At 42.9% G+C, this 12,426-nt stretch overlaps 1 protein-coding gene across 1 annotated transcript in view; it reads right to left on the bottom strand.

The window, feature by feature from the left end:
* The window catches only part of EXOG (exo/endonuclease G), a 51,183-nt gene extending 39,100 nt beyond the window's left edge, over nt 1-12,083 (bottom strand). Inside the window, exons 1-2 of the mRNA XM_089673124.1 lie at nt 11,869-12,083; nt 4,190-4,339 (exon numbers count right to left, since the gene is read on the bottom strand). Coding sequence (XP_089529250.1) covers nt 4,190-4,339; nt 11,869-11,998 — 280 coding nt within the window. The 5' untranslated portion in view covers nt 11,999-12,083. The remainder of the gene's footprint in view (nt 1-4,189; nt 4,340-11,868) is intronic.
* Between the last annotated feature and the right edge of the window lie 343 nt (nt 12,084-12,426).

The raw sequence follows: 12,426 nt of genomic DNA, 5'->3' as shown, positions 1-12,426 counted from the left end.
TACTGTTGCATAACTTAAAGTGGTTACAAAGGCACAAGGTTTTTTACCTTCATGTATTTTACCTTCTGTGTGCAGCAGTGCCCCCAGCCCCTTCAATTCTTACCTGAGCCTCATCGCGATCCAGCAATGTGAATAACAGCCTCAGTAGGCCATTGGCTCCCGCTGCTGTCAATCACAGCCAGTGAGCCACTGAGAAGAGGGGGTGGGGCCAAGTCACAGCTCCGTGTGTGAATGGACACATGGAGCAACGGGTGCCCCCACAGCAAGCTGCTTGCTGTGGTGGCACCCAACAAGAGAGCCTGCAGGGTACCCGAGAAGAGGAGGATCCAGGCTGCTCTATACAAAACCACTGCACATAGTAGGTAAGTATAGACATGTTTGTTATTTTCCAAAAAAAAAAAAAAAAAAAAAAAAGAACCTTTAGAACCACTTTAATGATTCTCTTTGGGAACTATTGTAATCTCACAAGGTACATTCAAATACTTTTAGAAATACAGTAATACCTCAGTTTACGAATTTAATTAGTTCTGCGGGAATTTTCGTATAGCGGAAAATTCATAAACTGAAACACTGTTTCCCATAAGAATGCATTGAAAACCAATTAATCAGTTCCTGAGGTCATAAAAAAGTCAAAAACAAGTCTTTTATCTGTTCAAAACTCTTTATAAAGTGCACTTTTAAAGGCAATGATACTGTGCAGGGACAGGATTACTCAAGCAATGACATTTCACACATCCAACTTCAACTTTTAAAGAATCACATCAACTTTTAAAACATGGCAAACTTTTCAAGCAATTTCAACACTCTCTGGAGGAGAAGCAGAATAACTGGGCAGCACTAACACAAGCAGGTTCTCCTTCATCTCTAAGCTGTTTTAGTAGGAACCTTTCCATTGTCTGCTGCCTCCGGTGCCTTTTCAGCATCCCTCGGAAAGGGGACATTACGTCGGTGTCAAAACTGTTCACAAGTCTCTGGGTTAGAGCCTTATCTGGGTGGTGCTGCTGTACAAAAGTCTGTAGGTTTTCCCACAGTTGGCACGCCTCCTTGAGTTCCCTGGAAGAGAGCTGTTCCTCACTTGTTTCCTCCTCCTCAAATGAGACCCGCTCCTCCATCACCTCCGTCTGCAGTTCTGCCAGGTCCTCAGTGGTTAGCTCACGGTTGTGTCCCTCCTCCACCAGCTCGCAGACATCTTCCTCAGTCACCTCCAGCCCCATGGTCCTCCCCAAGGAAACAATCTCCTTCAACACTGTTGACTCTGGTGCAGGTGCAGAAGCATTGGAAACAGGTGTCACACACAGTCTGGCCACAGGTTGTGCCAAGCTGAATTTAGGATTCTATGGCTGACCCCAGCCCAGGCAATGGTGATAATCTGCAGACAGCTCACGATGTCAAAATGGTCTCCCCAAAATTCATGGAGGGTGAGGCTTGATCGATCTGTCATCTCAAAGCATCGCTGGAAAAGCTCCCTTGTGTAGAGTTGTTTAAAATTGGAGATGACCTGCTGGTCCATTGGCTGGAGTAGTGGGGTGGTGTTAGGCGGAAGGAACATGACTGTGATGAAGTTAAAGTCCTCCAGCAAGTCTTCCTTGAGGCCTGGAGGATGAGCAGGAGCATTTTCCATGAGCAGCACGGCCTTGAGTGGCAGGTTATTGTCCACAAGGTACTGCTTGACAGCAGGACCAAAAACAAGATTGACCCACTGCACAAACAAGAGGCGTGTGATCCAAGCCTTTGAGTTGGACCGCCACAAAACGCTCAACTGCTCCTTCTTCACCTTGTGTTTCTTGAAGGTCCGTGGGTTCTCTGAGTGATAGACGAGCAGGGGCTTGATCTTAAGGTCCCCACTGGCATTGGCGCAGAACAGGAGGGTGAGACGGTCCTTCATCGGCTTGTGGCCAGGCAATGAGGTCTCCTCTTCCGTGATGAAGGTACGCTTTGGCATTCTCTTCCAAAAGAGCCCAGTCTCGTCGCAGTTGAACACCTGCTGAGGAAGGTAGCCCTCTGAAACCATTACCTCCAGGAACTCTGTAGTAAATTCCTCAGCTGCAGCAACATCAGAACTTGCAGCCTCTCCATGCCTGACCATGCTGTGGATGCCAGATCTGGTTTTGAACCTTTCAAACCACCCCCTGCTCACCTTCAAGCCTTCTGCATTGGCTGACATTCCTGGCTGTTGGTCGAGGAGGTCAGTGTGCAAGGCCTTGGCTTTTTCGCAGATGATCGCCTCGGTCACTGTGTCCCCTGCATGCTGCTTCTCTTCAATCCAGAGCAGGAGCAACTTTTTGACCTCCTCCAGAACAGGCGGCCGTTGCTTGGAGACCCTGGTGACTCCCTTGGCTGCATCTCTCCCAGTTATCTTCTCTCTCATCTTTAGGATGGTACTGATTGTGGATGCACTCCTTCCATACTCTTTGGCTAGGTCAGTCAATCGCATTCCTCCTTCATGCTTCCTGATGATTTCTTTCTTGACCTCAAGCAGAATCATCTCCTTCTTCCTCTTCCCAGCTTCCACTGCTTTCTTGGGTGCCATGACACCACAGTCACTAAGTGAGCAGAAAATAAAAAAAATGCTTTACTGTACACCCACACCCAGTCCAATAGACCCAAGTCTATCAGTAGCAGGAATGCACAGCACATGAGCTGGCATGGAAACCATCCAACAATGCAAAACACACAGCAAAAGGCATGCAAACGACAAAGCTCACCTCCCTACCTTTCCACAGACTCCAGCATGCATGGTGCTAAACCACAGACTCCAGGATGCACAGGGCTACTGTGTAAACCTCCCAGGCGCAACAAAGACTCCAGGATGCACAGTGCTACTGTGTAAACCTCCCAGGCGCAACACAGTCTCCAGCATGCATGGAGATATAAACCTCCCAGGCGAAATGCATCCTGGGGAAACTTGCTTCCTATTGCGGTAAAAATTCGTAAACCGAGGCATTATTGTCAGTGGATTTTCATTTGTAAACCAAACGTTCCATTAACCGAGGCGTACGTAAACCAAGGTATTACTGTATAGGCAACTGGGTAAGGGTGTTGCTTATGAGGGAGTTGAGGGAGTAGAGTTTTTAATCAAACTGATGTTTTTTTAGGGGAAATACCCTTTAAACTATATAGTGGTCTTTTACATAATTACTTCTCTTATTTATTATGAACCAAAAAAAACAAAATACATAAATTAATATAATGTTCTTTTGACCCTGGGGAGGGTGCTTTAGTCTCCTTTTCATAAGTCCCAAGCTCTCACTTTGCTGTAAAGCCTGTGGTTTACAGACTTCTAAAGCTTAAGCTGAATTTTACATTCACATACAATTCATCCCAGTGACTCAGATCAAGGATGAGAAAAATGAGGCTGCTTTGCTGTGCTGTCTCTTTAGCTAGTCATTAGTGCTCTGGGAATCCTTTGTAAATTATTGATGTTTAATTGTAAAACAAATACTGTAAATAGGATAGTAAACGTCAGATATAACACAGCAGATTCAAATCTTGGAAACAAATGTGTATCTAAACTCGAGAACAAAAATATAATATATTGCAGCTTAAAAGACCTTAGATGTGTTGGCTGTGACTTTTTTCCCCCTTTTTTTCGCCTGGTGGTCCTGCCAGTAACACACTTTCCATCCTGGGTTGGCAACATTTACTTAATATACGGTTATTTATAACATTGTACCTCCAGGGCAAGAAGTGTTTTGGGACTACACAAAACCTCCCCGTTCCTTATCTTTATGTATTGAGGGGTAGGGAATATTCTGGAGTTCAGAGAGGTGAAATTGGCAGGACTGATAACACTGTTTGGGATTTGAGTGCAGTAGAGGACAAGTGCACAGAATGTTAGGCGCTCACTGCAGTTCTGGCAGGACCAGCAAGTATTTGTCTGTATTTGCAGCATTTTTAAAGAGACCAATCATGGTGAAATGTGCATCTATAACAGAGATGTGTTGAAGTTTTTTTTTTTTTATTTTGTTCATACATATGACATCATTTAAGCTCTCTTTTAGTGAGTTATTCTGAAAGAGACAGTTTCAGTATATACTTAGGCTGTCTTGAACTTACGTACAGCTCACAATGAGCACCATCCAATAATCATGGGGTACACCTGCATAGCTGTCAGTGTCACTGGATACACCACACAGGAAAACGTGGCCAGTGAGAGAACACCCAAACACTTGTCTAGAGATGCACTTACCAAGTGTTTTCTCCTTTGTAAGATGTTCAATCACCCATCGGGGAGTCTTCTTTTCTTGATCATAGGATAAAGAGTGACCAACATACTGCCTCACTTCAGTGCCGCTCTGTGGGAATCCATATTCTTCTAACACCGACTTTTTCACAGGTTCTGAGAGAGACAACAACGGCAGTAATATTACCCTAAGTATGAACTGTACCATAAGCAGGGTGGATAAAAATCAATAATTTTTTTTTAAAAAATCAGATTTTTTTTATTTAAATTGGATTTTTTTGAATAAAATGCTTTTTGAGGAAAATATATTACCATCCAAAGGTTATTTCATCATGAAATAAAGATTAGTTTTTTAATTATGTAGAATAAGGCTGTATATGTTTAATTTTTTTGGTAAATAAATTCCATTAATCCATTCACAATGTCATGCTCTTCCAGAGGTTTTTGTAAGATTATTGGGCAGTTTCTCTGCCTACAAGATATTATCACAGATGCTTGGTTTACTTTTGCAGTTCTCAAAACTGAATTTGACTCAGCGGAGATCACATGCCTCTTCTTCACAGCAAAAATGTTATAACATGAACAGAGTTAAGAAAAAGACCTTCATCCTAACTTCTACAAACCTATGAATACAGAATCAACCCCTTCAGTGCTAAATTTCAAGAAGTTCAGTGAATAGAATAGAAACAATATTTTACTGATTGTTTGGAGTGGAATAGATCTGCTCAAGAAGAAAGTGAAGCTAAGTGTGAGGAGGAAGGGGCTGACAGTCTAAGTTTCTTAAAATATATATATTTTGTTTAGCCAAATTAGTTAACAAACATGGATGTTTAAGCAAATAACATATGCTGGAATGTTATTGTTTCAGTTGAATAAATCTATTTAAATTGTTATTATTAAGGTAATGATTATTTTTCTCTTTCCTAAGTACAACAGAAACGTTGTCCAAATATGAATGATTAACCTATTAAACTGGGGATAAAAAAACGAATATGAAAAGTTGTTAATCTAAAAATCTTCATCTACTTGCATATTAAAGTTATACCAGCAAGAATTAGTCTATGTAGAAAACGATGATTTAAATCAAACCTTACTGACCAGTGATTTAAATAAAATCCACCCTGACCATAAGCATGGCTCTAATTCTGTATCATACTATTATATGCATGTCTAAGGGTTCTACCATGACTGGATGTTTAGGTATACCTCCGCAATAGTGCTCAGCACATGAATTAAAAAGAATGATGAATTTTGGATTCCCTGAATACTTGTCATGATTTGTCAAATCTACAGAGAATCATACAAAGTCTTGAAGCCAAAACAGCAATCACAGCCAGGCAACTAGCATGTTCAGAATGTGAGTTCCACAGCAGCAGCTCCCAGTTCCTCTCATGGCAGGTTACCTTTCAAGAGGCCCTATTACTTTTCCCTGATTCATGTTAACATGTATGTGGACCTTTAGCCTGGGTTCACACTGATGCGGTGCGGCACATCACATGTGATTCACACAGGAACAGCACCGCATTCCTGTGCAAATCACATACGATTTCTGTTCAGTGCAATTTGAGCCATACATTTTGTATGGCTCAAATCCACCGCATCCGCACCAAAAAAGTGCAGGACCCTTTTTTTGTGTGCACCAGAATCATATGGCACACCCATGCAATCCTATTCTGCACATCGCACTGCGTTTTGCAAACTGATTTCGGGGTGTCTTTAACTTAAAATAAACACCCGCAGCAGTTCATATGAACGGGGTGTGATTATGACGTGGTGCGGAAATCACACAGAAATCGATGCGAATTCTGCACCGCATCAGTGTGAACCTATACATACACACACTATATTGCCAAAAGTATTGGGACACCTGCCTTTACACGAACATTAACGGCATCCCAGTCTTAGTCCGTAGGGTTCAATATTGAGTTGGTAAAAGATAGGTTTAGAGGTTCAACTATAAATTACTGTATCACCCAATATATGGCTTCCATCCAGTAGCCAAAAAACACGCAGACCAAAAAAGAGATTTGTGAAAAGAGATTCACAGGAAAGCGGCTACATTATAAACAGAATGCGATACTCAGAAAAATTTCCAAAAATTATGCTTTATTACACATTAATGATTGACACTCGGGCAATCGCCCTGGTTTCCTGACGAAGCCGAGTGAGATACGCCCATCGGCAAAATGCGTTGACGTCATACGTCAGATACGTCACTTCCGGTCATGCGCACTGGCGATATGCACGCCGACCTACAAGGAGGCAGCCATTTTCACATGCCACGAGTCATGCAAAAGCTGTACAGGCGCCATGGAGAGGTCGGAACCTGCAAAATGTCGGCTGATGTAAGCGGTAGTTCCCTGGATCAACACGGCAGTACTTATGAAGGATATCTCTATTTTCTATTACCCATTGCACAGGTGGATGGGGACATTATGATGCTTTATCTAGATGCAAGGCATACTACATATATTGCAACAGGCGGAAGACCTACTGGGCCTCATTTTATTTCAAATATTAAAGTGGTTTGCAGTCCACATGTTGTGGTGAAGAAACCATACAAAGCAGGCCTCTGTTATTTGCATCCATTTCTCCATCAAGACATCAATAGGGACTCTTTCACCTATAAGAATCTTTGCAATTATTCACGTATATTGCAGATAGATGGGCCCCAACCACATGTGCCCCTACAGGGTTGTACTGCATGAATCCATTATTATATCATTGGGGTAATTCCCCCCTTTTCATTCAATGTTTTACCCACATTGCCTTATATAGGCTTAGGGTTATGCTTCTCTCCAGATGGTAACTGTATTTGTCTTTTTTGCTCGCATGTGATATTATATACCCATGGTACAATTCTTGAAAAACACCTCCTTTAGGGAGTGTAACCTATATGGTAACAACATGTGCTTATATATATAGCATGTGATATTATATACCTATGGTATAATTTTTTGAATACACCTCCTACAGGGAGTGTAACCTATGTGCAGGTGCTGCAAATGCTTTAGACTATGGTGGTCATAGCCTTTGCAGCACAGATATCCAGACCGGTCTAGGTGTGATTTTTAATGGTTTTAGGTCTGTGTGTATTGTCTCATACTGAGGTGATGGTAAACCAGGGCGATTGCCCGAGTGTCAATCATTAATGTGTAATAAAGCATCATTTTTGGAAATTTTTCTGAGTATCGCATTCTGTTCATAATGTAGCCGCTTTCCTGTGAATCTCTTTTCACAAATATCTTTTTTGGTCTTCAATATTGAGTTGGCCCGCCCTTTGCAGCTATAACAGCTTCAACTCTTCTGGGAAGGCTGTCCATAAGGTTTAGGAGTGTCTATGGGAATGTTTGACCATTCTTCCAGAAGCGCATTTGTGAGGTCAGGCACGGATGTCATATGAGAAGGCCTGGCTCACAGTCTCCACTCTAATTCATCCCATTCATGTTCTATCGGGTTGAGGTCAGGACTCTGTGCAGGTCAGTCAAGTTCCTCCACCCCAAACTCACTCATCCATGTCTTTATGGACCTTGCTTTGTGCACTGGTGCGCAGTCATGTTGGAACAGGAAGGGGCCATCCCCAAACTGTTCCCACAAAGTTGGGAGCATGAAATTGTCCAAAATGTCTTGGTATGCTGACCCCTTAAGAGTTCCCTTCACTAGAACTAAAGGGACAAGCCCAACCCCTGAAAAACAACCCCACACCATAATCCCCCCTCCACCAAACTTTACACTTGGTACAATGCAGTCAGGCAAGAACCGTTCTGCTGGCAACCACCAAACCCAGACACGTCCATTGGTTTAATTAGTGCATAAATATCAAATTAATTCTAACAAAGAAAATATATACATCAAAAAAGGCCAATATCATGTGATAATATGCAATGAATATATATGTGTAAACGAGAAATAAACATAACACACTGACGAAAATGGTGAGACAATATACATGCATCCCTTAAATCATGGGGAAAAAAGTGACATAATTCACAAATAAAGTGATAAATAAATGGCATAAAATATGCCTGAAAAAAGTGCAGTGACCAGAAGACTCACAACTGGCATGAATAACATACAGTGAGACTGTCAGGATAAAAGCCTGACTTAAAAAAAACTTTCAGACCACACAAAGTCCTTCCACATAGATTGTGATAAGTGACCAAAATGAACAATATATAACTCATGTGATCAAATCCCTAATTGGGATTTATTTGTGTAAACACAAACACAAAAAAAGTGTCACAGCAATATATCACAATGTGCTGCAAAAAAAATAAAAAAAAAAAACATAAAAAAAACCCTACTAGGTACTAGCCATGTAATGCCACAACTAATGTGCCATTAAATAATATAACAATGATAAGCAACAAATGTCCCCATGTGAACTCTTCAAACAAGTGAAAGCTTCCACAGTAATATAGGTGATAAAATTGGGATCCGTCACTGGCTGGATTGCCCCCTCACCTTCATGCAGTGACCCCAAAGGGCCAATAAGCCTTAACAATATAAGATATAGCAATACGACCAATCAGCTTATACGAATCCAGTTTAGCAGTAGTGGTGGTATCCCCCTTGTGGAACAATAGGTATGACCAATCCTGACATCCAAACTTCTTTTAGGCAGGATGATATAATCAGCCAACTCACATATATATTGGAAAGAAGAAGAGAAATCCTCCCATCGTGTAATACTGTATGTTTATTTTACATATCATAAACCAGCAAATTGCTCACTCACATTTCCATTGATAAAATCAAGCTTACAGAGCCTCATGTGTGAAATGCTGGGTGTACGCTGGAAGTGACATCACCACGTCTCCGTAATAATCTGACACGTCACGTATCACGAGATTTCCTCAGGACTTCCTGAGTATATATATATATATATATATATATATATATATATACACACACACACATACACACATATATATACACACACATGACATGTGCTGCCCTGTAGCAGTGCTTCTGCTAGAGGCTGGACAGGAAGCGGTTATTATACCCACCCACTTTCAGATGCCATTTTAATGAGATAATCAATGTTATTCACTTTACTTGTCAGTGGTCATACTGGTATGGCTGATCAGTGTATATGTATAACATACCAGGTGCCAGATATGTGCAATATATAGCTATAAATATATCCCAACCGTTTAAACGTGTATGTATCTATTAGGGATGCACTGAAACCAAGTATTTTTACAAGGACTTGTACTTGTGAAAATGCACCCAATGCCTTTAACCAATATTTTGCGGTGCGATTTGCGACAATACAAAATGTATGGACGCAAACTGCACGCAATATTTACAGGAATGCAATTCCTGTCCAAATGGCATGCGGTTTCCCCACTGCTCCTGTGTGAACCCAATAAACTTCCCTGTACTGATCCCAAGCTGTCACGGATGGAAAAGCTGGGGATTTGAGATCTCTGTGACTTTCTCTCCTCTCAGTGCAGGGATGACAGAATGGGCTAGACGGCTTCTGATTGTCAGCACTGTCACGGTACTGACCAAATCCCCACATCTGTGAATTGGCTTTCTCTCCTCTCCTTGTAGGGATGACAGTATTGGCTAGAAGCCTTTGGATTGGTCAGCACCGTGCAGGGAGGTTTCCCGCACCACTCCTGTGTGAACTCGGGCTATGGCAAACCTGGGTTCACACAGGAGCCGTGGGGAAACTGCATGCGATTTGGACAAGATTCTTGCTCAAATCGCATTTTATTTTTTGCGGTGCAGTTTGCGTCCATACATTATGTATTGACCCAAATCGGTACTCGGTATCGCTGACCAATAAAAGGGTATCGGTGCATCCCTACTATGTATATCCCGATAGGTCACCCACCTAGGATACGGGGACGGGAGCATATATGTATATACACACAGATACACGGGGACTGGAGCATGTATGTATATACACACAGATACACGGGGACTGGAGCATATATGTATATACACAGATACACGGGGACTGGAGCATGTATGTATATACACACAGATACACGGGGACTGGAGCATGTATGTATATACACACAGATACACGGGGACTGGAGCATATATGTATATACACAGATACACGGGGACTGGAGCATGTATGTATATACACACAGATACACGGGGACTGGAGCATGTATGTATATACACACAGATACACGGGGACTGGAGCATGTATGTATATACACACAGATACACGGGGACTGGAGCATGTATGTACATACACACAGATACACGGGGACTGGAGCATGTATGTACATACACACAGATACACGGGGACTGGAGCATATATGTACATACACACAGATACACGGGGACTGGAGCATATATGTACATACACACAGATACACGGGGACTGGAGCATGTATGTACATACACACAGATACACGGGGACTGGAGCATGTATGTACATACACACAGATACACGGGGACTGGAGCATGTATGTACATACACACAGATACACGGAGACTGGAGCATGTATGTATATACACACAGATACACGGGGACTGGAGCATATATGTACATACAGATACACGGGGACTGGAGCATGTATATACACACAGATACACGGGGACTGGAGCATATATGTACATACACACAGATACACGGGGACTGGAGCATATATGTACATACAGATACACGGGGACTGGAGCATGTATGTATATACGCACAGATACACGGGGACTGGAGCATGTATGTATATACGCACAGATACACGGGGACTGGAGCATGTATGTATATACGCACAGATACACGGGGACTTGAGCATGTATGTATATACGCACAGATACACGGGGACTGGAGCATGTATGTATATACGCACAGATACACGGGGACTGGAGCATGTATGTATATACGCACAGATACACGGGGACTGGAGCATGTATGTATATACGCACAGATACACGGGGACTGGAGCATGTATGTATATATGCACAGATACACGGGGACTGGAGCATATATGTTCATACGCACAGATACACGGAGACTGGAGCATGTATGTATATACACACAGATACACGGGGACTGGAGCATGTATGTATATACGTACAGATACACGGGGACTGGAGCATGTATGTATATACGCACAGATACACGGGGACTGGAGCATGTATGTATATACGCACAGATACACGGGGACTGGAGCATGTATGTATATACGCACAGATACACGGGGACTGGAGCATATATGTTCATACGCACAGATACACGGAGACTGGAGCATGTATGTATATACGCACAGATACACGGGGACTGGAGCATGTATGTATATACGCACAGATACACGGGGACTGGAGCATGTATGTATATACGCACAGATACACGGGGACTGGAGCATGTATGTATATACGCACAGATACACGGGGACTGGAGCATGTATGTATATACGCACAGATACACGGGGACTGGAGCATGTATGTATATACGCACAGATACACGGGGACTGGTGTGGTTTATAAAGCACAGATCAGGAATACGCTCTGAAAGTTAAACTTGAATCAAAAATGACTCTGTATAATCACTCATTGCCAGGGAGAGTACAATGAAGGAGGGATGAGGGGTCATGCTGGCACCCAGCACCCCCTCCTCCATGCACTCACATTGTCAACCCGGAAGTGTGTGGACAGGCACACACGGGGCTGCCCTGTACATTCAGTGTCCACCGGGGGAGGGGGAGGGGTAATCTCACCAGGCTCTGCTTTCCTCCGGTCATAGAGATGCAGGGCGGCCAGACAGGAAGTACTGCTCACCGCCGCCCCCACTACAAACCCTCCGACGAAGCGGCGGCTCACAAGCCGGTAAACCAGGTGTCCGGACATGATTTAGAAGCGGGAAGAAAAAGAAAGCAGAGCGCCACCTGTAGTGCCATACGGTTTCGCCAAGTGACGATTTAGGGCCACCTACTGCCTGTAGATGCGCACTGCACGCGGTAAACCAGTCACAGGCGAGCTGTCAATAGAGCGACATCTTGTGGCTATGTGTAGAAATGCAATAATATTATTAACCACTTGCCCTCCTGAGGATTCCCCCCCTTCCTGTCCAGGCCATTTTTTGCATTATGGTACTATGTTACTTTGACAATTGTGCAGTCAGGCAATGCTTCACCCAAATGCAATGTATGTCCTTTTCTTCCCCACCAATTGAGCTTTCTTTCAGTGGTATTTGATCGCCTGTGCTGCTTTTATTTTTTGCGCTATAAAAAAAAGACTGATCATTTTGAGGAAAAAAATACAATATTTTTTACTTT

The sequence above is a fragment of the Staurois parvus genome, unplaced genomic scaffold, assembly GCF_062004578.1.
Source record: "Staurois parvus isolate SC_StPar_1 unplaced genomic scaffold, SC_StPar_1.0 ptg000136l, whole genome shotgun sequence".
Classification (NCBI taxonomy): Eukaryota; Metazoa; Chordata; class Amphibia; order Anura; family Ranidae; genus Staurois; species Staurois parvus.
Note: the sequence above shows the minus strand (reverse complement) of the source record. Positions and strands in the feature narration are given on the sequence as shown.